The following is a 24,568-nucleotide window of genomic DNA, read 5'->3' on the forward strand; positions in this document are numbered from 1 at the left end:
TTTTTCTTCAAAAAATCAGATGAGCTAATAAAATCAGTTTCTGTTAAGTATTGTTTATAAACATAAATGTTTCTACAAAATCATTAGATAAAAACTTGCCATTATTTGAATCTATCTATCGTGTCAAATTTTATCTTTGAAAAAGATAGCATCATAGTATTGAATGTTACCGTTTTAATAAATCAACTCACACGTTGTCATTAATTTATAATACAATTTTCATTTTTAGCTCACCAGAGCACAAAGTGCTCAAGGTGAGCTATTGTGACCGGTCTTTGTCCGGCGTCCGTCGTGCGTCGTCCGTCAACATTTGCCTTGTGAATACTCTAGAGGCCACAGTTGTGACTCAATCTTTATTAAACTTGGTCAGGCAGTTAGTCTTGATGATCTCTAGGTTAAGTTTGAAACTGAGTCATGTGGAGTCAAAAACTAGGTCAGTAGGACAGATCAAAGGAAAAGATTGTGAACACTGTAGACGCCACAGTTGTAAACCAATATTTATTAAACTTGGTCAGAATGTTTGTCTTGATGATCTCTAGGTTAATTTGAAAACAGGGTCATTTGGGGTCAAAAACTAGGACAGTAGGCCAGATCAAAGGAAAAGCTTCTGAACACCCTAGAGGCCACAGTTGTGACTTAATATTTATAAAACTTGGTTAGAATGTTTGTATTGATGATTTCTAGGATAAAATTAGAATCTGGGTCATGTGGGATCAAAAACTAGGTCACCCGCTCAAATCAAAGGAAAAGCTTGTGAACACTCTAGAGACCACAATTTAAATTTGACAATCATGGGAATTAGTAAGAATATTTGTCTTGATAATCTATAGGTCAGGTATGAATCTGGGTTATGTGGGATTAAAAGCTAGGTCACCCAGTCAAATCAAAGGAAAAGCTTGTGAACACTCTAGAGGCCACCGTTGTGACCAAATTTCTAGGTCAAGTTCGAAACTGAGTCATGTGGGGTCAAAAACTAGGTCAGTAGGCCAGATCATATGAAAAACTTGTGAACCCTCTAGAGGCCACAGTTGTGATTCAATTTTTATGAATTTTGTCAGAATGTTTGTCTTGTTAATCTCTAGGTCAAATTTGAATTTGGGTTATGTGGGGTTAAAAACTAGGTCAGTAGGTCAGAACAAAGGAAAAGCTTGTGAACACCAAAGGCCACAATTGTGACTCAATCTTTATGAAAATTTGTCAGAATGTTTGTCTTGATGATCTTTAGTTCAAGTTTGAATCTGGGTCATGTGTAGTCAAAAGCTAGGTCAGTATACAAGATCATAGGAAAAGCTTGTGAACACTCTAGAGGTCACAGTTGTGACCCATTATTTATGAAAGTTTGTCACAATGTTTGCCATTATGATCTCCACGTCAATTTTGAAACTGGGTCATGTGGGGTTTAAAACTAGGTCAGTAGTCCAGATCAAAGGAAAAGCTTGTGAACATATAGTTTGTGAACACTCTATATGCAACAGCTGTGACTCAATCTTATGAAACTTGGTCAGAATGTTTGTCTTGATGATCTCTTGGTTAAATTCGAAACTGGGTCATGTTGGTCAATAACTAGGTCAGTAGGCTAGATCAAGTCTGGTGAGCGATATAGTGATAACTTGTTATTTATCTTATACACAAGTCCAGAATTTCTTCTAAGTTATCCGCATAAATGACATCACGCCATTAGTTCTGGTTTATCAAAAGTGCAGAACTAACTTAACAGGACAAAATGGGTTCGTGTTACAGAACAGGCAATCAAATTACAGCTTAAACGTCATAAAAATAACGCCAGAGCTGAAAATGAATCAATACCAAACGTGTTTATGTCATGTTCAAATAGAAATAATATAATACTTTAACAGTCAATTTATCATTGAATAAAAACAGTGTTTATCATGAACATGCATATAATTGTGGCTGCGTCAAGGTAACATAATTTTGTTACTCCAAACAATGATTTTATTCAACGATAATAATCACTGTTTTGGATATATCGTATAGATTTTTCTTTCTTGTGAATTTTGCAGGGAAAATATATCGTATATTTTGTTTTTATAAAATCACCCTTTGATACCAAGAGGTTCATGATTGCCCTAGATCGCTCACCTGAGCAGCTGGGCCTACAGCCTCTAGAGCGTTAACAGAATTTTTTTGGATTTGACTAGGTGACCTAGTTTTTAACCCCATATGCTCCAGATTCGAATATAGTGTAGAGATCATCATGATAAACATTCTGACCAATTGCCTAGTTTTTAACTCCGCATATCCCAGTTTCAAATGTGGCCTAGAAATTATCAAGATAGACATTCTGACCAAGAATTAGGAAGATAATGTTATAAATGTGGTCTCTAGAGCGTTAACAATCTTTTCCTTTTATTTGAGCGGGTGACGTAGATTTTGACCCTACATCATCCAGTTTCAAACTTTTCCTAGGAATCATCAAGACAAAAATTCTGACCAAGTTTCATGAAGATAGAGTCATAAATGTGGCCTCTAGCGTGTTAAAAGATTTTCCTTTTATTAAAGCAAGTGACCTAGGTTTTGAATCCACATCAGCAAGTTTCTAACTTGACCTTGGAATCATCAAGATAAACTTTCCGACCAAGTTTCATTAAGATATGTTCAGAAATGTAGCCTCTACAGTGTTAACAAGCTTTTCCTTTTATTTGAGCGGGTGACCTAGTTTTTGACCCCACATGACCCAGTTTCAAATGTGGCATAGAAATTACCATGATATATAGTCTGACAAAGTTTTATGAAGATAGTTTTATAAACGTGGCCTCTAGAACGTTAACAAGCTTTTCCTTTTACTTGAGCGGATGACCTTATTTTTGACCACACATAATCCAATTTTAAACATTCTGACCAAGTTTCATGAAGATATGGGCAGAAGTGTGGCCTCTATAGTGTTAACAAGCTTTTATTTTGATTTGAGCTTGTTACCTAGTTTTTGACTTACATGACTCCATTTCAAATGCCTCCTTCGTATCATCAAGATAAATATTTGATAAAATTTCATGAAGATAGGGTTATAAATGCGGCCTCTAGTGTGTTAACAAGCTTTTCATTTTATTTGAGTGAGTGGCCTAGTTTTTAATCACACACGACCCAGTTTCAAATGCTGCCTAGAAATTATCAAAATAAACATTCTGACCAAGATTCATTAAGATAGTGTTATAAATGTTGCATCTAGAGTGTTACCAAGCTTTTATTTTATTTGAGCGGATGACCTAGTTTTTGATCCTATATAATCCAGTTTCAAACTTGCCATAGGATCATCAAGGCAAAAGTTCTGACCAAGTTTAATAAAAATAGGGTCGTAAATGTAGCCTCTACCGTGTTAACAAGCTTTTCCTTTTATTTTAGCGGACAACCTAGTTTTCGACCCCACATGATCCAGTTTCAAAATTGGCCTAGGAGAATCATTAAGAAATACATTTAATTTCTGACTAAGTTTCATGAATATAGGGTTATAAATGTGGCCTCTAGATTGTTAAAGGGGAATATGCAACATCTGGCAACATTTCTTAATAGAAAGAACTAGGTAAACTAGAATGTGTCTGTAGGACACAGGGTGTGCCCCCATTGGTACATATGTCACAAATAAGGGGCAATAATTCAAATGTTTGCAGTGTTAATGGAGTTTAGCCTAAACAAACTTTTTATGAAAAGAATTCATTATTCTAGGCCATATATTTTCGAGCTATGAGCATCACAAACAAAAAATCCACTATTTTGGCTATTTCAAGGGCCATAACTCTGTAATAAGTGCAAAGATTATCAAGAAGAATGTTAAGTGTGAAAGGTCACATCATGATAAAGACTCAAGCTATGTTTCATGAATTTACATTAAATACTTTTTGAGCTAGGCACATAATGAGGTGAAAATGTGCAATTTTTTACTATTTCAGGGGCCATAACTTTAAAAATAGGGGCTCAAGTTTATATCATGATAAAATCTTATGCAAGTTTCCAACCATTTATATTAAAAAAACTTTTTGAGCTAGGTGCGTCAAAAGGTGAAAATGTGCATTTTTGACTATTTTAGGGGCCATATCTCTAAAAATTGGGGGCGGAGCCAGACAAAAAATAGGAGGTGCGCAGCTTCATGTCATGACAAAGACTCAAACAAGGTTTAATCAATTTATGTTAAATACTTTGAGCTAGGCACGTCACAAGATGAAAATGTGCATTTTTGACTATTTCAGGGGCCATAACTCTGAAAATAGGGGCGGAGCCAGACAAAAAATAGGAGGTGCGCAAGTTCATATCTAGATAAAGACTCATACAAGGTTTAATCAATTTATATGAAATACTTTCTGAGCTAGGCGCGTCACAAGGTGAAAATTGGCATTTTTGCCTATTTCAGGGGCCATAACTCAAAAAATAGGGGGCAGACCAAAATGAAAAATAGGAGGTGCAGAAGTTCATATCATGATTAAGACTCATGCAAGGTTTCGCGAATCTGTATTAAATACTTTTTGAGCTAGGCGTCTCACAAGGTGAAAATGTGCATTTTTGACTATATCAGGGGCAATAACTCTTAATACAGGGGCGGAGACAGACAAAAATGATAAGAGGTGCGCAAGTTTATATCACGATTAAGACTCATGCAAGGTTTCATGAATCTATATCAAATATTTTTTTAGCTAGGCGTGTCACAAGGTGAAAATGTGCATTTTTGACTATTTCAGGGGCCATAACTCTAAAAATAGGGGGCGGGGCCAGACGAAAAATAGGAGGTGCGCAACTTCATATCTAGATAAAGACTCATGCAAGGTTCCATCAATTTATATCAAATACTTTTAGAGCTAGGCGCGTCACGAACTTTGGACAGACGGACACACGCACGCACGCACGGACAAGACCAAATCTATATGCCCCTCACCACTCATGGGGGGCACAAATATTAACACTAACGAAAAAAGTATCAGAATCGTACTACAAACAAAAAAGATATAGCCATTTGAATACCATCTATGAACTCAAATGGCAGCCATTTTGGACATAGTGACATCATCATTCTTTCCTTATATGGGCATTAGTGAATAAGTTTGAGAAAAATATTTTGTGGGCCATAATATCATGTGAACCTTAGTATGAGTGTAAAAGTGTATACCTTAAATTTAATTAAAATACATTTTTAATTGTATCTAGCATAATTTTGCCATAAACAATATATTTGGTAATGTCCATATAAGGAAAGAACGATGACGTCACTATGCCCAAAATGGCTGACGTTTAATTAATTGATAATATTTAAATTGCCATTTCTTTTTTGTTTGTAGTCCGATTTTCAAAACGATTTCGCCAGTTTATATTATTCATTGAATTGTTTTTAAATATATACGTTGTCAAATGTTGAATATTCCCCTTTAAAAAGCTTTTCCTTTGTTTAGAGCAAATGACCTAGTTTTTAAATCCAAACTACCCAGATCAAACTTGACCTTGGAATTATCAAGATGAACATTCCGACCAAGTTTCATGAAGATATGGTCAGAAATGTGGCCTCTACAGTGTTAACAAGCCTTTCTTTTGATTTGAGTGTATAACCTACTTTTTGACCCCGCATAATCTAGTTTCAAACGTTTTATGGGAATCATCAAGATAAACATTCTAACCAAGTTTCATGAAGATAGGGTTGTTCATGTAGCCTCTAGAGTTTTAACAAGCTTTTCCTTTTATTTGAGTGGCTGACCTAGTTTTTGACTCAAAATATTCAGTTTCAGATTTATCCTAGGAATCGTCAAGGTAAATAAACTGACCAAGTTTCGCGAAGATAGAGCCATTAATGTGGCACCTAGCTTGTTAAAAGGCTTTTCCATTAATTTGAGCGGGTGATCTAGTTTTCGACCCCACATGACCCAGTTTCAAAGTTAGCCTAGTGATCATCAAGATAAACATTCAATTTCTGAACAAGTGTCATGAAGATAGGGTCATAAATTTGACCTCAAGAGTGTTAACAATCTTTTCCTTTGAACTTGCCTAGTGCCCTTGTTTTGACCCCATATGACCTTGTTTTAAACCTGGCCTAGAGATCATCAATATAAACAATATGACCTTATGTCATAAAGATAGGGTCAAAAATGTGGCTTCTAGAGTGTTAACAAGCTTTCCCTTTGATTTGACCGGGTGACCTAGTGTTTGACCCTCTATAACGTGGATTCCAAACTGACCTAGAGGTAATCAAGACAAACATTCTGACTAATTCTCATGATTTTCAAAATTTAACTGTGGACTCTATAGAGTTAAAAAGATTTTTCTTTGATCTGGCCTAGTGACCTAGTTTTTTTTAATCCACATGACCCAGTTTCAAACCTGACCTAGCGACCATCAAGACAAACATTCTGACTAAGTTTCATAAAAATTGGGGTTGAACTTTGGCCTCTAAAGTGTTAAGGAGTCAAATGTTGACGGACGACGCACGTCGCAGGAAGCACGGCGGACGACGCACGACGACGGACGCCTGACAATGACCGATCACGATTTCTCACCTCGAGCACAGGTGAGCTAAAAATTCATGAGTTGCTTCTTTCTTTGGCAATTTTTACATACGCAGTGATTTAGTGTGTAGAGGATAGCTGTCGTCATTTTTCAGTTATCAATTATTAAAACCACATCAAAATATACTACCCAACATTTATTTACTAAATGTATTAAAGTTATAACAGGTACACTTTTCAGAAACATTCAACATATCTTTTTTAAAAAAAAAAACGATACAACAAGCAAACATTTGAAATGTATATCAGTTTTTCTGTCTGAATGTCAGACAAAGAGTGAGATGGATACTTATACAATAATCTATGTCTGAATGCAAAACATATCAGTTTATCCTCTATACTCTAAATTCCGCTATACTTTCTTCTCTCCACAAAATGATTTATTTTATACATACGAGAAGGAAATCGTGAAATTTAAAAACATTATAGTGTTATTCTTATTCTTCCTTAGATTCACGTGAAAGTATTTGAGTTTCTCCTATACTACATTGGGTATTGCACTTCATAATATATTAAACAACTTGGCTGCTTGGGTTTTAGTCATTTAAAACATTATACATCACTATGAACTATTAACTACTTAGGGATCATGTACTTCATAAGTCCAATCATGCTATCAAGTTTGAAAATACTGGGTCAAGTGATTCTCAGGTAACAATGCAAAAATAGTTTTCAATGTTCAGGTCCCTGTGACATTGGCCTTTGGCAAACTGACCCCGAAAACAATAGGGTCATCTACTTTATTAGCCGAATCATGCCATCAAATTTGATGTTTTGGTGTAAGTGGTTCTCAAATTATTGAGCGGAACCGTTTTCACGGTTCACGCGCCTGTAACCTTGACCTCCAACTATTGACCCAAAAACTATAGGAGTCATCTACTTTATAAGCCCAAATTGTTACCAAAGTTGAATGTACTTAGTAAAGTGGTTCTCAAGTCATTTGAGGAAACAGTTTTCAAGGTTTAGGCCCCTGTGACCCTGGCCTTTGACCTAATGACTTATGAAATTACAGAGATTATCTACTATTTAAGCCAGATGCTGCCAAGTTTGAAGATACTGAGTTATCTAGGTAATACAGGTAATGCAAGTGGAAAAGCCGGTATCTTATTTGAATAATTAGAGACGTTTGTAAATTCGAAAGTTCTAGTATTTGAAATGTATCTGTTTTGTTACATTTTTATATTCTTTACTTTTCGTTTAGACATATTCGCATTTTAAATAAAATTAAAACATGTTTAAAAATATTATGCTTTCCACATAATACATAATAGAGAACGAAAGTGTATGTTATACTGAGAAAATATATTTTTTAAACATAACAGGTATATTCTGGAGAAAATGGCTCCTTCTTTGCTATATACAGTCGTTTCGTTACGACTGATAATTTCATAGTCATTAAAACAAATATATAAAACATAATGAAAAGCCTTTACCTTAGGGCTACCAAAATGGTCAGGTTTTCCGGACGACGTACTGTAAATTTTAGGATCAGGAAAGTCGCATTTATTTGACGTATTCGCACATCGACTGAATGCATCATTTGAACAGAACATTTCCCTTATTCTTTTGAGTTGGTTGAGATCATTTCCTACGGGTCTCCCTTTCTTTAGCAAGGAATCTCCAGTATTAAGGGTCTTCTGCAACGCCTGACTCAACAACTGAAAAGTGAGATTTTCACATCAGTATAAATATAAATTGTTAACTAGTAAAATTTAATTTTATTCATAGAACTGCTTTTACCTAGACATAAGCCTATATACATTGGTTGGTACAATATAAAGACCACCAATTTAGACTGAATTCTTAGGAAAAATTGGAAAAGATCTTACATGTTTAATATGAGTCTGAGAAACGGTAACTTAAGGTGATTTAAATGTTTGCTTTTCACGAATATCTAGTTCACTTTCTTAAAGAATACTGTGGGATGGGATTATTAAGTTATCTAAACTATATCAAGTTATTACAGAGCCTACTAGAATCTGCAGCACATCTACGAGTACTTTAAGTCATATTTTAAATACAAAGAAACAATTCTCAGTATGTTGTTATTTCTGGCTAAATTCCGAAATAAAGCTAAAAGAGTTTCCTCCATAAAAAATGGTAGTTGAGAGTTTTAAAAACAACTTTTATTGTACAGAAGTTTAGTACAAAGAGGTATCAAGCTTGCAAAGTCCGATTTTTTTTTCAAACAAAATTGAAGAAAAAAAGGTTTGTCCCAAAAAAACTGTGGCAACACTAAAAAACTGTTGGATATAAAAATAGTAAAAATGTAGTCGAAATGTAGTTTTGTAGTCCATTCAATGGATAGGTAATAGAGTTCACTTTAAGCCGGTGCTCGGGTGGGTGGGGGGCGTGATATGTGTTGCACTTGTCAGTACCTCTCATCAACTGACTCGATCAAACCGAGTCTGCTATTTTTACTATTATTCTGTTTGGTTGTATTCTGTGCTTCCGAAGGATCTTCTTGCATATCTTATTTTCAATTGACAATGATACTTTTCATTATTCTTTCAAAATTATTAGTTATTTTAATGGTTTCTTTACTAGTTTTGCCTCTGTTTCGGTCGAAACACTTCCATTTGCCAAACAAAAAATTTATTTGAAATCTCAATGCCTACCACATTTTTATACAAACATAAATCCAGAATATAAAAAATGCACTTAAGGCATTTTTCTGAAGAGTTAGTTTTAAAGGAAATCAGCTGTATGAATATTAGTAAAAGCATTGGATTATTAAATGGTGATGCAGTTGTCTTAAAATTTCCTCTTACTTAAATTGTATATTTGTAAATATCGGATTGTATTGTTCCTGATGAATTTAAACAAGCCAGAGTTCAACCATTGCACAAGAAAAATAGTAGGCAATTATAGACCAGTCAGCATTCTGAGGCTAGTCTTCAAGATTCTAGAAAGGGCTGTTAATGGGCAGGTATATTTTTGGTATATAACAATATTATGTATTAGTCAGGATTCAGAAAAGATACTCAACTCATAGCTGTCTTATTCACTTACTGGATACTGTTAGGAGGGCCTGATATGATCATGTTAGACCTTCAAAAGGCTTTTGACACAGTTGACCACAATTTTTTGTTTGGTAAACTAGAACTAATGGGAGGTAGATCAGTTTCATAGTTTAAGAAATACTTATAGGTAAAAGTCTCTCCAATGACAATCCTGTTACATGTGGAGTACCACAAGGCAGTATATTAGGGCCTCTTCTTTTTCTGTGCTATGTTGATGATACGGTAACAAGTATAGACAATAATTGTCAACTTCTTTTATATACTGATTGGCATATGTCGTTAATAGTACTGATAAAAGGTAATAGTGATAATAAGTCCACCTTATTTAGTCATCATGATCCTGAATACACCTTAACTAGACTTAGTCAGGTTTTAGAAAGTTACACGAATGGTTTGTATGCAATAAATTATCATTACATCTAGGAAATACTGAATATAGACATTTTGGACTGAAACGCAAATTAAGTAAATAAACTCAACATGTTGTCAATTGTAATGGACATGTTTTAAAAAATTCTAACCACGTGAAGTGCCTATGTTTATCTACCGATAAGTATACCCCCTTCGAAGAAGCGGATGAGGGTATATTGTTTTGCTGATGCCGGTCGGTCTGCCGGTCGGTCCGTAGACCAGTCTGTGTCAAGATGATAACTCAAAAACGCTTAAGCCTCGAATCATGAAATTTAAAAGGGACGTTGGTCATGACCAGCAGATGACCTCCATTGATTTTGAGGTCAGTAGGTCAAAGGTCAAGGTAACATTGACCCGGAACAGTTAAAAGTAACACTAAAATTTGATGATCTCCTATCTACATGTCTCAATAAAAATGACATTCCTAACTTATCTGTCATATATTAGTTTCTATGCCGGTTGATTGCAAATGAATAATTTCATATGGTAAATTTCATTCAAAGAAAAACTTTGCAGAAATTCGATGATGGTATAGTTCTTTAAGCATACAGGAAGATATCACCTCGATCTTATCCCAATGGTTCTGCACATCATCTTTAAAACGCTGCTCCAGTATATTCAAGGTGTATTCCTGCAAAAAAAGGACATTTTCATATTAAGTTATCAGAAAGTTGAGGATTAACGGAAAAATATCTTGATAGTTTAGTGCAAAGAATTTAGGAATCGAGAAATGCGTATTATTTATTAAGAGATACTTCACGAGAATGTCATTATGTTCATTAACTCTATCAATCTAGTTACTCTTACATTTGAATAGGTCTGCAAGTTTAACCACTTGCAATGCCATTCCATTCCTTTAGCTTATTTATTTAAAACTATAATTTCAGTTACTATCTATTTCGGTTAAACGTGCTTTCCCTTAATAACCTATAGGAAATATTTGTCTTCGTGATAACGATAAGAACAGAATATAAAAAGCTCGGTGTAAAACATGTATGTCTCTAAGTACTATAAAAGAACAATGGATTTAACAATCATTTATTTTTTTCTGCTTGCTAAATATATCAAAATGTACTTCATTCTTCGTGTCGTCGGTTGTCTGATCCTCTTTGCTGGTATCAACACTTTTAGATAATTTTTCTCTTATTTGTGCAGCTTTCAACTCACTACTCTCCTGTTTAAAGACAAAATATTGTTCAATATTTCGTAACATTTCGAAATAAACTGCGTACTAAGCATTTTATTTATTGTTAAACTGATCAACAAAATTTGAAATGTAATAATAAACGTAGCATGTCATTAACAACCTAACGCCTTACGTACATTTTAAGCATAATGAGATTTTAAACAGATAGAATACCGTTACTGCTGCAACGAGAGCCTGGAAAAAGTGATCATCTGTCTATAGAAGTCATTTTAGTATATCTGCGGTGGCCGAAATAAACAGGTTAATGTGTATGTCATAAAACATGGAAAGATAGCATCATTCAATTCTAAAGATGTTTTTAAAGTGTTTTCTATTTAAATTCAGCCTGTCCCTAAAGAGTGTCAAGGAAAACCATTTAAAACATCTTGAAAGAGGGTCTCACTATGATGTTACACATCTATATCGTTTATGAGAAGAAAGCGCTGAAAGACTTTTATAAATTTATCTCAAGGGCTAGAAGTGGGCAATGGAACCATTTAAATAAATTTTAGAGAGGACCTTTCAAGGATTCTACTGTCCAAGTTTGCTGATGATCCAAAAAGAAGTTATTTTAGATAGTTCTATTTTCGCTTTGGTGACCCTTTAAATGGGGCTAAGTGGAACCATGAGAAGATGAGAACAAGCTTGAGACTATACAATGATGCTACATATGGATATTGTGATAACCCAAAAGGTGATATATGAAACGACATCGTTTAAAGATATTTCTAATTTTATCTCCAGCGGCCGCCCCCAAAAAGAGCCAAGATTTTTTTTAAAGTTTACAAGAGGGCCTTAAAAGGATGCTTCATACCATGATTAATGAAAATCATTTAAATGTGGTTCATGAGAACGAAACAGTGAATATTTACATTTTGTGAACGAGAATAAATGTAACATCACAAAAATCACGTGTATTAATAGTAAAATACTATTTTCCTGATGAAACAATTAATTGTTTATTTTCAGTAGACTATAATGGAACATTCTGCAATAACGTACAATTAGAAATTATATTAAGATTTAACAATTGTCTGTTGTCTATACAAACAATTTGTTTCAACAATCAATAAATTATTAACTTCTTTTTACCTCCGCTTCATAATGTACTCCATTCCGCGTGTATTCGGCTGCCCGACGAACTGGACACTCCTTGGTGGTATCTACACTTTCAGCGACATTGTCTGCTGTTTGTTTATCTTTCAGCTCTTCACACTCATCGCGATTCTTCTATTTAAAAAAAAAAACAACAAAAAATCATTAAGTGTTCAGAATTGCACAACATTTCGAAATAAATTGCCTATATGGTTATTTTGTATCATCACTAGGAGTAAAATAAAACAGAGAAATCTCCATTTATGTCAGAGTGTGAAAACGAAAGTATATGACATTAGTATATTAATGTTTCGCTTGTGAGTGGAAAGATATCGTTTTACCTACAGATTGTATTACAAATACATTACCTATTTTAAAATTAAACGTGTTCTTATACAGTAAGAACACATGTTAATCATGTGTACATTAATAAGAGGCTTATATGCGAAATGTAATTTAAAAAAAAGCAGCATGTCTTTAGCATTACAGTACGCCTTAAGTACATTTTAAGCAAAATGAAATTTTAAACGGTAAACGGAAGATATGCCCTACATGTTTTTAACACACACAGGTTTATTTACAAGATGAACTTTACTAAGAATCGATCTAGGAATACAGTCCCTGGGTCGTGGATTTTTCAAAGTCCGCGCTTCCTCGCGATTCGACCCTAGCGCGGACACTTTTATGAGCCGCGGGGATGCACGTTTTTTTTCCTGCATCCCCGTAATATATTTTACAGCTTCCACCACGACCGAAAGCAATAAATCGATTGCGGTGTATTGCGAAGACAAATCGCAGCGTATCGCGGTGTAGTGCCGGTGGATCGCGGTGAATTGCGGTGGATCACCGCGATTTACAGGTAAGGGAATGACGTTATAAATGACAATAATAAGTTATTAACTTCTTTTTACCTCCGCTTCATAATGTACTCCATTCCGCGTGTATTCGGCTGCCCGACGAATTGGACACTCCTTGGTGGTATCTACACTTTCAGCGACATTGTCTGCTGTTTGTTTATCTTTCAGCTCTTCACTCCCATCGCGACTCTTCTATTTAAAAAAAAAAACAACAAAAAAACATTAAGTGTTCAGAATTGCAAAACATTTCGAAATAAATTGCCTATATGGTTATTTTGTATCATCACTAGGAGTAAAATAAAACAGAGAAATCTCCATTTATGTCAGAGTGTGAAAACGGAAGTATATGACATTAGTATATTGATGTTTCGCTTGTGAGTGGAAAGATATCGTTTTACCTACAGATTGTATTACAAATGCATTACCTATTTTAAAATTAAACGTGTTCTTATACAGTAAGAACACATGTTAATCATGTGTACATTAATAAGAGGCTTATATGCGAAATGTAATTTTAAAAAACGCAGCATGTCTTTAGCATTACAGTACGCCTTAAGTACATTTTAAGCAAAATGAAATTTTAAACGGTAAACGGAAAATATGCCCTACATGTTTTTAACACACACAGATTTATTTACAACACGAACTTTACTAAGAATCGATCTAGGAATACAATCCCTGGGTCGTGGATTTTTCAAAGTCCGCGCTTCCTCGCGATTCGACCCTAGCGCGGACACTTTAATGAGCCGCGGGGATGCGCGTTTTTTTTTCCTGCATCCCCGTAATATATTTTACAGCTTCCACCGCGACCGAAAGCAATAAATCGATTGCGGTGTATTGCGAAGACAAATCGCAGCGTATCGCGGTGTAGTGCCGGTGAATTGCGGTGGATCACCGCGATTTACAGGTAAGGGAATGACGTTATCAATGACAATTAATAAGTTATTAACTTCTTTTTACCTCCGCTTCATAATGTACTCCATTCCGCGTGTATTCGGCTGCCCGACGAATTGGACACTCCTTGGTGGTATGTACACTTTTAGCGACATTGTCTGCTGTTTGTTTATCTTTCAGCTCTTCACTCCCATCGCGACTCTTCTATTTAAAAAAAAACAACAACAAAAAAACAACATTAAGTGTTCAGAATTGCACAACATTTCGAAATAAATTGCCTATATGGTTATTTTGTATCATCACTAGGAGTAAAATAAAACAGAGAAATCTCCATTTATGTCAGAGTGTGGAAACGGAAGTATATGACATTAGTGTATTGATGTTTCGCTTGTGAGTGGAAAGATATCGTTTTACCTACGAATTGTATTACAAATGCATTACCTATTTTAAAATTAAACGTGTTCTTATACAGTAAGAACACATGTTAATCATGTGTACATTAATAAGAGGCTTATATGCGAAATGTAATTTTAAAAAACGCAGCATGTCTTTAGCATTACAGTACGCCTTAAGTACATTTTAAGCAAAATGAAATTTTAAACGGTAAACGGAAAATATGCCCTACATGTTTTTAACACACACAGGTTTATTTACAAGATGAACTTTACTAAGAATCGATCTAGGAATACAGTCCCTGGGTCGTGGATTTTTCAAAGTCCGCGCTTCCTCGCGATTCGACCCTAGCGCGGACACTTTTATGAGCCGCGGGGATGTGCGTTTTTTTTTTCCTGCATCCCCGTAATATATTTTACAGCTTCCACCGCGACCGAAAGCAATAAATCGATTGCGGTGTATTGCGAAGACAAATCGCAGCGTATCGCGGTGTAGTGCCGGTGAATTGCGGTGGATCACCGCGATTTACAGGTAAGGGAATGACGTTATAAATGACAATTAATAAGTTATTAACTTCTTTTTACCTCCGCTTCATAATGTACTCCATTCCGCGTGTATTCGGCTGCCCGACGAATTGGACACTCCTTGGTGGTATCTACACTTTCAGCGACATTGTCTGCTGTTTGTTTATCTTTCAGCTCTTCACTCCCATCGCGACTCTTCTATTTAAAAAAAACAACAACAAAAAAAACAACATTAAGTGTTCAGAATTGCACAACATTTCGGAATAAATTGCCTATATGGTTATTTTGTATCATCACTAGGAGTAAAATAAAACAGAGAAATCTCCATTTATGTCAGAGTGTGAAAACGGAAGTATATGACATTAGTGTATTGATGTTTCGCTTGTGAGTGGAAAGATATCGTTTTACCTACGAATTGTATTACAAATGCATTACTATTTTAAAATTAAACGTGTTCTTATACAGTAAGAACACATGTTAATCATGTGTACATTAAAGGTCCATTACTAAGGGAAAGTGAGCTGGCAATTTTTTTCATAGCCAGTGCATAGACTTCTGCAAGACACTAAATAATGAAGATTGGCAGGTTAAAATTTACAGAAGGTCTTTGGAACTCAAAGAAATGTATGTGTATTATGTTGGAATTTCAATGAATCGACAGAATGACCCCCCAGGTCTTTTTAACTTTCTTCATTCTTCATAGAAAAATAATTGTACATATATGGCGATTTATTTCGAATTTCTACATACCAACTTAGTTTCATTTTCCAATAAAATGAAATAATTTCTGTGCTTCTTAAAAGAAATTAAAATGTTCACTTTCCTTAGTATTGGACCTTTAATAAGAGGCTTATATGCGAAATGTAATTTTAAAAAACGCAGCATGTCTTTAGCATTACAGTACGCCTTAAGTACATTTTAAGCAAAATGAAATTTTAAACGGTAAACGGAAAATATGCCCTACATGTTTTTAACACACACAGGTTTATTTACAAGATGAACTTTACTAAGAATCGATCTAGGAATACAGTCCCTGGGTCGTGGATTTTTCAAAGTCCGCGCTTCCTCGCGATTCGACCCTAGCGCGGACACTTTTATGAGCCGCGGGGATGCGCGTTTTTTTTTCCTGCATCCCCGTAATATATTTTACAGCTTCCACCGCGACCGAAAGCAATAAATCGATTGCGGTGTATTGCGAAGACAAATCGCAGCGTATCGCGGTGTAGTGCCGGTGAATTGCGGTGGATCACCGCGATTTACAGGTAAGGGAATGACGTTATAAATGACAATTAATAAGTTATTAACTTCTTTTTACCTCCGCTTCATAATGTACTCCATTCCGCGTGTATTCGGCTGCCCGACGAATTGGACACTCCTTGGTGGTATCTACACTTTCAGCGACATTGTCTGCTGTTTGTTTATCTTTCAGCTCTTCACTCCCATCGCGACTCTTCTATTTAAAAAAAACAACAAAAAAAAAAAACAACATTAAGTGTTCAGAATTGCACAACATTTCGAAATAAATTGCCTATATGGTTATTTTGTATCATCACTAGGAGTAAAATAAAACAGAGAAATCTCCATTTATGTCAGAGTGTGAAAACGGAAGTATATGACATTAGTGTATTGATGTTTCGCTTGTGAGTGGAAAGATATCGTTTTACCTACGAATTGTATTACAAATGCATTACCTATTTTAAAATTAAACGTGTTCTTATACAGTAAGAACACATGTTAATCATGTGTACATTAATAAGAGGCTTATATGCGAAATGTAATTTTAAAAAACGCAGCATGTCTTTAGCATTACAGTACGCCTTAAGAACATTTTAAGCAAAATGAAATTTTAAACGGTAAACGGAAAATATGCCCTACATGTTTTTAACACACACAGATTTATTTACAACACGAACTTTACTAAGAATCGATGTTGGAATACATGTGCATCAGCTTAAATTCCATCGAAAACAATAACAAAATAATTGAAGGAGTCCGTGCAAAAAGGTACCTATCTCCATTTTGATCAAAATGGAGTTAGGGCATATGTGGCATAAAAAAAGAACATTCCGCACCCAGTAGCGTATTTTCTTGTTTAAGAGTAATAAAATGGTATTTCTCGTTTGCAACATTGGGTCTAACTCCACAATGAGTTGACACCAAAGAGTTCTGGGCTTTGATGGCTGTTTCGGATAATAAAAAGAACACAGGCCTAATGTAAATAGACTATATCAATAATTTTAAAAGTCATCAGATATGTGAAATTAATATATTTCATTGATATATTTAGGCAAAAATGATGCGCAAATTATGGTTTAAATGCAACAATATATAATTATCAATAACTCTAGTACGTTTAAACATTTCTGGAAATAGTTTACAATCTATTCCATCACAATTAGTAAAATATTGTTAAACCATACATATCTAACATATCCTTAACATTTGTTACCCAATTTTTCAAAAAGATCGAAATCTTTGTAATTATACGTAAGCAAACTAAGAGCCTTTAAAGCTATACCAATCAAATGCTCTACTAAGGATTCGTCGCAGAAGCGGTGGAGAAATATGGCCGGCTGACTACATATACGATGTCATCGGTACTTTTTCTAATGAGTTTTTCACGTTTGACTGAAAACAACCAGTGAGACAGGAGCCCACATGTGTACTCTTCCAGCCACAAACACTTGCTCATTGATATTCTTTGTCATTAATGTAAACACTTCTGTACTTTACTTTCGACTTTAACCACACTTACACACAAATTAAGTCACAATAAGATCTCGGTTCCGTTTGAAAACCAGCTACTTTCCATCATATGTTCTAGAGATACTACCCCTGAAAGGGACAAGATTTCTATTCTGGCCCTTTCAGCCATATGAGGTTTCATTTATGCTTTGATTTGAAACAAACTTGCATGGAATGTTTATTTTAATAATCTCTAGGCCAAATTCGAAACTGGCTCGTGTGGGGCCAAAAACTAGGTCACCAGGTCAAATCAAAGGAAAAGCTTGTTAACACCCTAGAGGACACATTCATGACCTTATCTTCAGTAATGTTTATCTTGATGATTCCAAAGCTAAGTTTAACATTGAAAAATAAACGACAAATAAAAGGCAAAAACTTCATTCTCCTCTGAAAACTGTCACAACGCCAATCATACATAAGAGACCTTTAACTCCTTGTTCTAGTGCCAAGAGGACGACAAAGAAACAACTAATTTCAGTTATTCTTATTATAACAACTGAAGAGGAATTACAGCAGGGAACATACTATTATGTTAAAAAATGATGAAAAATACTATAAAAATGACAATGGTTGCAGCATGTGCAGTGTGTTGGAGAATACTCCCCGGCCCCTACCCCAATGCGTCACCGACTTCGATATTTTGTGGACAAAACAAATTAGGGCCAACGAAAACCCTGTCAATTTGTACATTAGATAAGTTGGTCTGTTACATGATGTAAAAGTCGCTTGTGGTCAGCATTTAATCAAACAATCGATATTGTCAATTGATATTTTGTATATAATTAGGGAGAAGGGAGATGAAGAAAACCTTCATGCGTTCATACGAATAATCATAACTGAGGTGTATTTGGTACGAAAGAACATGGCGTTATTATTTGGCAGTAGTTTAGTAAAATAATTATGGTTCAAAATAAAGCTTACTTTCCGTGTATGTATTCAGCAGAACGGAAGTGCAAATCAGTATATTATTACTAAGCATTCAGTTTCTACTGCTGTCTAAAGTCAAAGTGATTTCATGGACCTACCCCAATCAAAATCCCGGGATTATGCTGTTTACTTAAGTTAAAAGTCCATAACGAACATTAAAGAAACAAAATACACCGTAATGCGTTGCAATTGTACCCACCGCACACTGCGTTGGAATCATTTTTGGTCGATTATTTCATATGCCTGCAATGAAAATTCACCGATTACGAAGAATAGTTGTTGCTTGACAGGGCCGTACTTACGATTTAGTGCAAACGTGCTCAGGTGTCGCTTTGTACAAGATTTTACCATTTGTGATGGGAATTCTACAAAAACGGCAGTTCCTTGTCAAACTGTACAGAAATGTTTACATTAATGACAAAGAATTGCACTGAGCAAGTGTTTGTGGCTGGAAGAGTACACATGTGGGTCCCTGTCTCACTGGTTGTTTTCAGTCAAACGTGAAAAACTCATTAGAAAACTTGCAGATGACAGCATCAATGTAGTCAGCCGGCCATATATCTCCACCGCTTCTGCGACGAATCCTCCACCGCCTCCGCGTTGGAACCACCGCTTCTGCGAAAGCTATGACCAGTGTGATTACCAGTATAGTTAGAAACAGTACCAAGATAGTTAAAATTATCTACAACTTCAATACATGAAACATTCCAATGTTACGAAATTTGCTAGAGTAGTAAATACCAACAATGTCCTGCACCATCATGTAAACAAAATGCGTATTATCAGAATTTTCTATCAAAATCAATAACAAATAAAATAAACACAATGATTAATTTTAAAACTGTAAACTGACCTGCAAGCTATCATTGAGTTACACTTGACTCATGACAAAGTTAAATGCAAAAGCTGCAAAAATAAAAACCTCGGATAAAATATCAAACCACGGGAAAATTGGACATGAAAAACTCCGATGAAGCTGCTTCAGTAAGAACTCATGTATATCATTCAATATTATAAATCATTTACGTATGTGATCAAAAGCGAAACAGCAGACAAAATCCTGCCATACTTCTTGAAAGGACTGTAAGTCTATAAAATGAAAAAATACACATTTTGCCTGGATACACATTACGTGAAATATTTCAATTATGACTTCCACAATATGAGGAGGAATGGTTATCACTTGGATCAAGTACGTAATAGATACCGACCGAAGTGAAGGTATGCATCGCTATACCAACCTGAGCCCGTGCAATGTGTGACTACCGAGCCGCGAAGCGGCGAGGTATTTACGCTTTGCACGGGCTCAGGTTAGTATGGCGATGCATACCGACACTGAAGCTCGGCATCTGATTTACCGCATGATCGTGTACAGTACACATACATGTATAAAATAGAAAAGCAGTCGATGGTTGTGACATGCAGAAGTAAACAAAAAGGTATGAATATTATCATTCACACTAATCAGGTTCAACTTGATAGATTACTATGCATAGTTAATCTTTTAAAATTACCAAATTGCTTGTTATTAAATTGCTACTAACTACTATTTCATATTTTCCTGACAACATACAATTCGTTATAATGCAATCTACACGAAAAGTGAATGCAAAGCAATCTTTGTCTCTTACTTAACAACAAGTCCGCCTTCTTAGCTCAGTATGCTGACCACAAGACTTTGAAAATCTCAAGTTCGTTACACCACACAAGTGCGTGACTTGTCTTCTCCTTGATTATTTAACATAAAACAGGTGTGCTTGGAGTTATTCGATCTACATGGTATCTATGATGTTGAGAAAATGTCAGTTGCATGCTATGGGAGAACAGTTCTATACTGGTGCAGAATCCATAATCAGGTGTAATGGGGTAATTGACTGCCGTTGCATGAAAATTAAAAGCCCGCCCGCTTAGCTCAACAGGTGGTGTGTGGGGGGGGGGGGGGGGGGGGGGGGGACGCAGATGTACAGATCGCGGATGGGTTTCGAGTTGAATCCTCGGGCGTATGTTCTCTGTGACGATTGATAAAAGACACTATATCTGATTTTTTCCTCCTCTGCCTGTCATTCATGTGAGAAAGTTGGCAGTAACATTACTGAAAAACTGTTGAATAACGACGCTTAACCCCAAATAAACAAAACATAACCGTTACAGATGAAAATAAAAACAAAAATTCTCAATATTATGCATTAGGGGGCATGCCACCAGAAATTTTGACCAAAGTATTTAAAACACATGTCAAAATATAGCAAATTCGCCGACAGTATTAAAATATCTAAATTGATATTTTTAAAGTATGAGATAAATTAAAAAAAAAAAAAAGAAAACACGTTATTTTCTGTTTACATAAAATGTGTACCGCGTTTCCATCGCAACAGAGACTGGGCTTCGCTTTTAGCTCCACTTTTTGGAGATTATGGAGAGACTATTCTACTCGCCCCGGCGTCGGCGTCGGCGTGACCTTTCTTGGTTAAAGGTTTTCGGCAACCTTTGTTTTTCTGTCATGTCTTTCTTAATATCGCTGATATCTTACTGTAACTTTACACAAACATTGTCCAGCATACAAAGTATGGACAGGGACTAGGCCATTACACCCAAGGTCAAGGTCTCCAAGGTGTTGTACTTTTCAGCAACCTTTGTTTTTCTGTCATATCTGTGTTACTATTGCTTATATCTTACTGTAAGTTCACATAAACATTGTTCAGCATACAAAGTATGTGCAGGGGCTGGGCCCATTATACCCAAGGTCAAAGTTGTTTTACTTGGAATTATTTTCATGTTACATTTTTTCGAAAGCTTCGTTTATAGACATATCTTTGGTACTTAAAATCTGCATCATCTGCATGTGTGGTTACAAACGCCAAAACTTTTATTGTATTTTTGACAGAATTATGCCCCTTTTGTACTTAAAGATTTTTTGGCAATCTTTGCTTTCTGGATATAACTTTAATGCAATATAAGATACAGACTTGAAACTTAAAATGTATCTTTACCATCATCATCTGCATGTGTAGTAACAATCCCCATAACTCTGAATTGTATTTTTGACAATATTATGCCCCTTTCATACTTAAATCTTCTAAACAAACTTCATTTTCTGGACATATATTTTTGGTACTATACAAGATAATGACTTAAAACTCAAAATATATATCTTTACCATCATCATCTGCATGTGTGGTAACAATCCCAATAACTCTGATTTGTGTTCTTGACAGAGTGATTCCCCTTGGTGCATCTTCCTTTTAAAGTAGATGTCTCTTATTGAGACATATATTCATTTTACTGTCAAATTGCCGAATAGTGGAGCGCGCTGTCATACGGACAGCTGTTGTTTTGCTTAACTTCATTTAATAATTTAGCTATGTCTTATCATTTAATTTTACAAGCAGTAATTATAACTAGTACAAATATTATGTCCTTTCTACAGATTTCTCAAGAAAATAAAATAGATCTTAAATTAACATCTGTTCGATTGCTTTGTTCTTGTTGTTGTTTTTTTCTGTTGTTATTGTTGTTTCCCTTAGTTATTAGTCATTTTCCACATTATTTAAATAACAAAACGGAGGTCAGTTAACCTAAACAGTTTTTATGGATTCCGCACTAGTCACAAATTTAAACGGCCGAGTAGATAAGATCGCTGGCCTCGTATCTCTTGCTCCTAACCTCTGTGGATTCGAAACCTTGCGAAGAGTTAATAATTGTTTCTTCTCAGAAGCCGTACTGCCGGCTTATAGAAAATCGGTTGTTCTACCCAGGTTCCCGCTCAAGATGAGCTTATGCCCGGAGGTTATATGACCTAAAATAAATTGCCTTACACATTCATATGACTCGAATGTGGAGACCGATTACACACTGTTGCAATCTCTGGATGCAAAACACTGTGTTTTACTCTATTGAACTAAGCAGGTGTGTTTGAACGATAAAACAAAAATTTTAAACAAATGTTACATATGCTTGAAATACACTTTTTTATTTAAGTTCCAACACTAAAGTTACTCGTCAGGTTGTCTCTGTTCATATTCTTTTCAGAAGTGTAATATTAGACAGGAAAATCATCCGCGTAGTTTTCTCTACATAATTGTTTGGGAAAAAACAGTCTTGATTTTGTATACGCATGTTATGTGTATAGTAGTCGCAACTTGACCTATCCTTTGGCTGATTATTCACATCGATTATTTCAATAAGGGAATGCTTACGACAGCCGTTTATGTTTGTATGGAATTAGTTTGTATACAATGCAGTATCAAAGTACATGTATGTATGTAGTAGTCGCAACTTGACCGCGATGGTTGACCTTAGGCTGATTATTCATATCGATTATTTCATTATAGTAATCAAGGGTACTTAGCGTAGCCATGTATATTTATATTGAATATGTTTGTATACATTGCAGTATCAAAGTAAATATACTTACATTTGATTTGATAAAACTTTCAAATACACTAATTTTTATTTACATAAATGTATAGTTCCTTTTTCTCGTGCAGCTCGTGTTTTACGTACACTCCTTTTCAATAATAGGCTTTTCTTCATTATGTATTATAATGCAAAGGTCAACCATCGGGGTCAGGTTGCGTCTACTACTTATAGTTGACCAGTTAAATTTCCCAATACACTAATTTATATTTATACAAATTTATAATTCTATTTTCTCGTGTAGCTCGTTTTTTTTAATATGCAAAAAGGTGAATCTCTTACGTCATTCCTTTTCAATAATAGGTTGTGCCTCATTTTGCATAAAAATACAAAGGTCAACCATCGGGGTCAAGTTGCGTCCAGTATACGTCGCTTGCAAAGCACGAGCGCAGGTTTGTATTCAAATACGTACCTAGTAGTCAGGTTAGTATTGGTTACCAACCTGCGCTCGTACGCTTTTCGTGTTGACTTGAATGACAGAGATTCAACTTCTGAAAAATATTGTCAATTATATTAGAAATTCAAAAATAGCATACAGTGTTCCAATTAAAAAAAAGGAAGACAAATAAATCAAAGACAAAATCTTGATAATGAGGATCAATAGAAAATATAACCTTTAATGGTAAGTACATATCTTGATTTCGTCTGCTTGAGCTTGACAATTTGTAAGTTATTGATTAGCAGGCTATTTTTTATTTAATAGACAGCTTAGTGTAGCGTTGAAATGTGATATTCTTTAATGACGTGTTAGATACAATGTATGTATTTTCATTACAAGCAATGGTACAGAAATATCTCTCCAAAATGGGTGGCCGTTTTTATTGTTTATATGTAGATTTCCGTAAGGCCTTTGACATAATAATTCACTGCAAGCTATTCGAATCACTAGAAAAGAAAGGTCTACAAGGTAATTCCTTCATTTAATAAAGGTTATATATAATAGTAATCTGCACTCTTGTTTTAAAACAGTTAATGTTGGGACTACATACTTTTTTCCATGTAACATCGGAACAAGACAAGGGGATAAGTTAAGTTCAACAATCTTTACACCATTCATTGATGAGTTAACAACCCTTTTGCGGGAAAATTGTGGGTCAGGTATCTTTATTACTAATGAAATTCCTGATATCATATGTCTATTCTTTGCTGCTGATGTAGCAAACTGTGCTGAAACGGCAGTTAAACTGCAACAACAGTTAAACTATGCAGATATGTTTTGTCAAAATACTGGTATGGAGGTAAATCTTGATAAGACGGAAATTATTGTCTTCCGTAATGGTGGCATACTTAGGAATTATGAAAAATGGTATTTCAGAGGGGAAGTAGTTAATATTACCTCTGTTTATAAGTATATGGGATTATTGTTCACGCCCAAATTATCTTGGAGTTCTGCACAGGATAAGTTAGCTGCTCAAGCTCAGAAATCCATATTTTCAATTATTCGCTATCAAAAACCATTTGGATATTTCCCTACACATGAATTGTTTAAGATTTTTGATGCGGTAGTGAAACCAATTTTATGTTACGGGTCTCAGATCTGGGGGTATCGGTATTCTCATATTATTGAAGCTGCGCATAAGAGCTTTTGTAAGAAGCATCT

At 35.2% G+C, this 24,568-nt stretch overlaps 1 protein-coding gene across 3 annotated transcripts in view; it reads right to left on the reverse strand.

The window, feature by feature from the left end:
- Window positions 1–24,568, reverse strand: part of LOC123530911 (uncharacterized) — a 55,318-nt gene that overhangs the window by 14,661 nt on the left and 16,089 nt on the right. For 2 of the 3 annotated variants that reach the window (XM_053517204.1, XM_053517205.1), the window contains exons 2-9: window positions 16,196–16,333; window positions 14,941–15,078; window positions 14,030–14,167; window positions 13,124–13,261; window positions 12,210–12,347; window positions 11,007–11,105; window positions 10,494–10,562; window positions 7,931–8,155 (exon numbers count right to left, since the gene is read on the reverse strand). In XM_053517204.1, coding sequence (XP_053373179.1) covers window positions 7,931–8,155; window positions 10,494–10,562; window positions 11,007–11,105; window positions 12,210–12,347; window positions 13,124–13,261; window positions 14,030–14,167; window positions 14,941–15,078; window positions 16,196–16,333 — 1,083 coding nt within the window. The remainder of the gene's footprint in view (window positions 1–7,930; window positions 8,156–10,493; window positions 10,563–11,006; window positions 11,106–12,209; window positions 12,348–13,123; window positions 13,262–14,029; window positions 14,168–14,940; window positions 15,079–16,195; window positions 16,334–24,568) is intronic. The other variant, XM_053517206.1, reaches the window with a different exon arrangement.

The sequence above is a fragment of the Mercenaria mercenaria genome, chromosome 11, assembly GCF_021730395.1.
Source record: "Mercenaria mercenaria strain notata chromosome 11, MADL_Memer_1, whole genome shotgun sequence".
Lineage (NCBI taxonomy): Eukaryota > Metazoa > Mollusca > Bivalvia > Venerida > Veneridae > Mercenaria > Mercenaria mercenaria.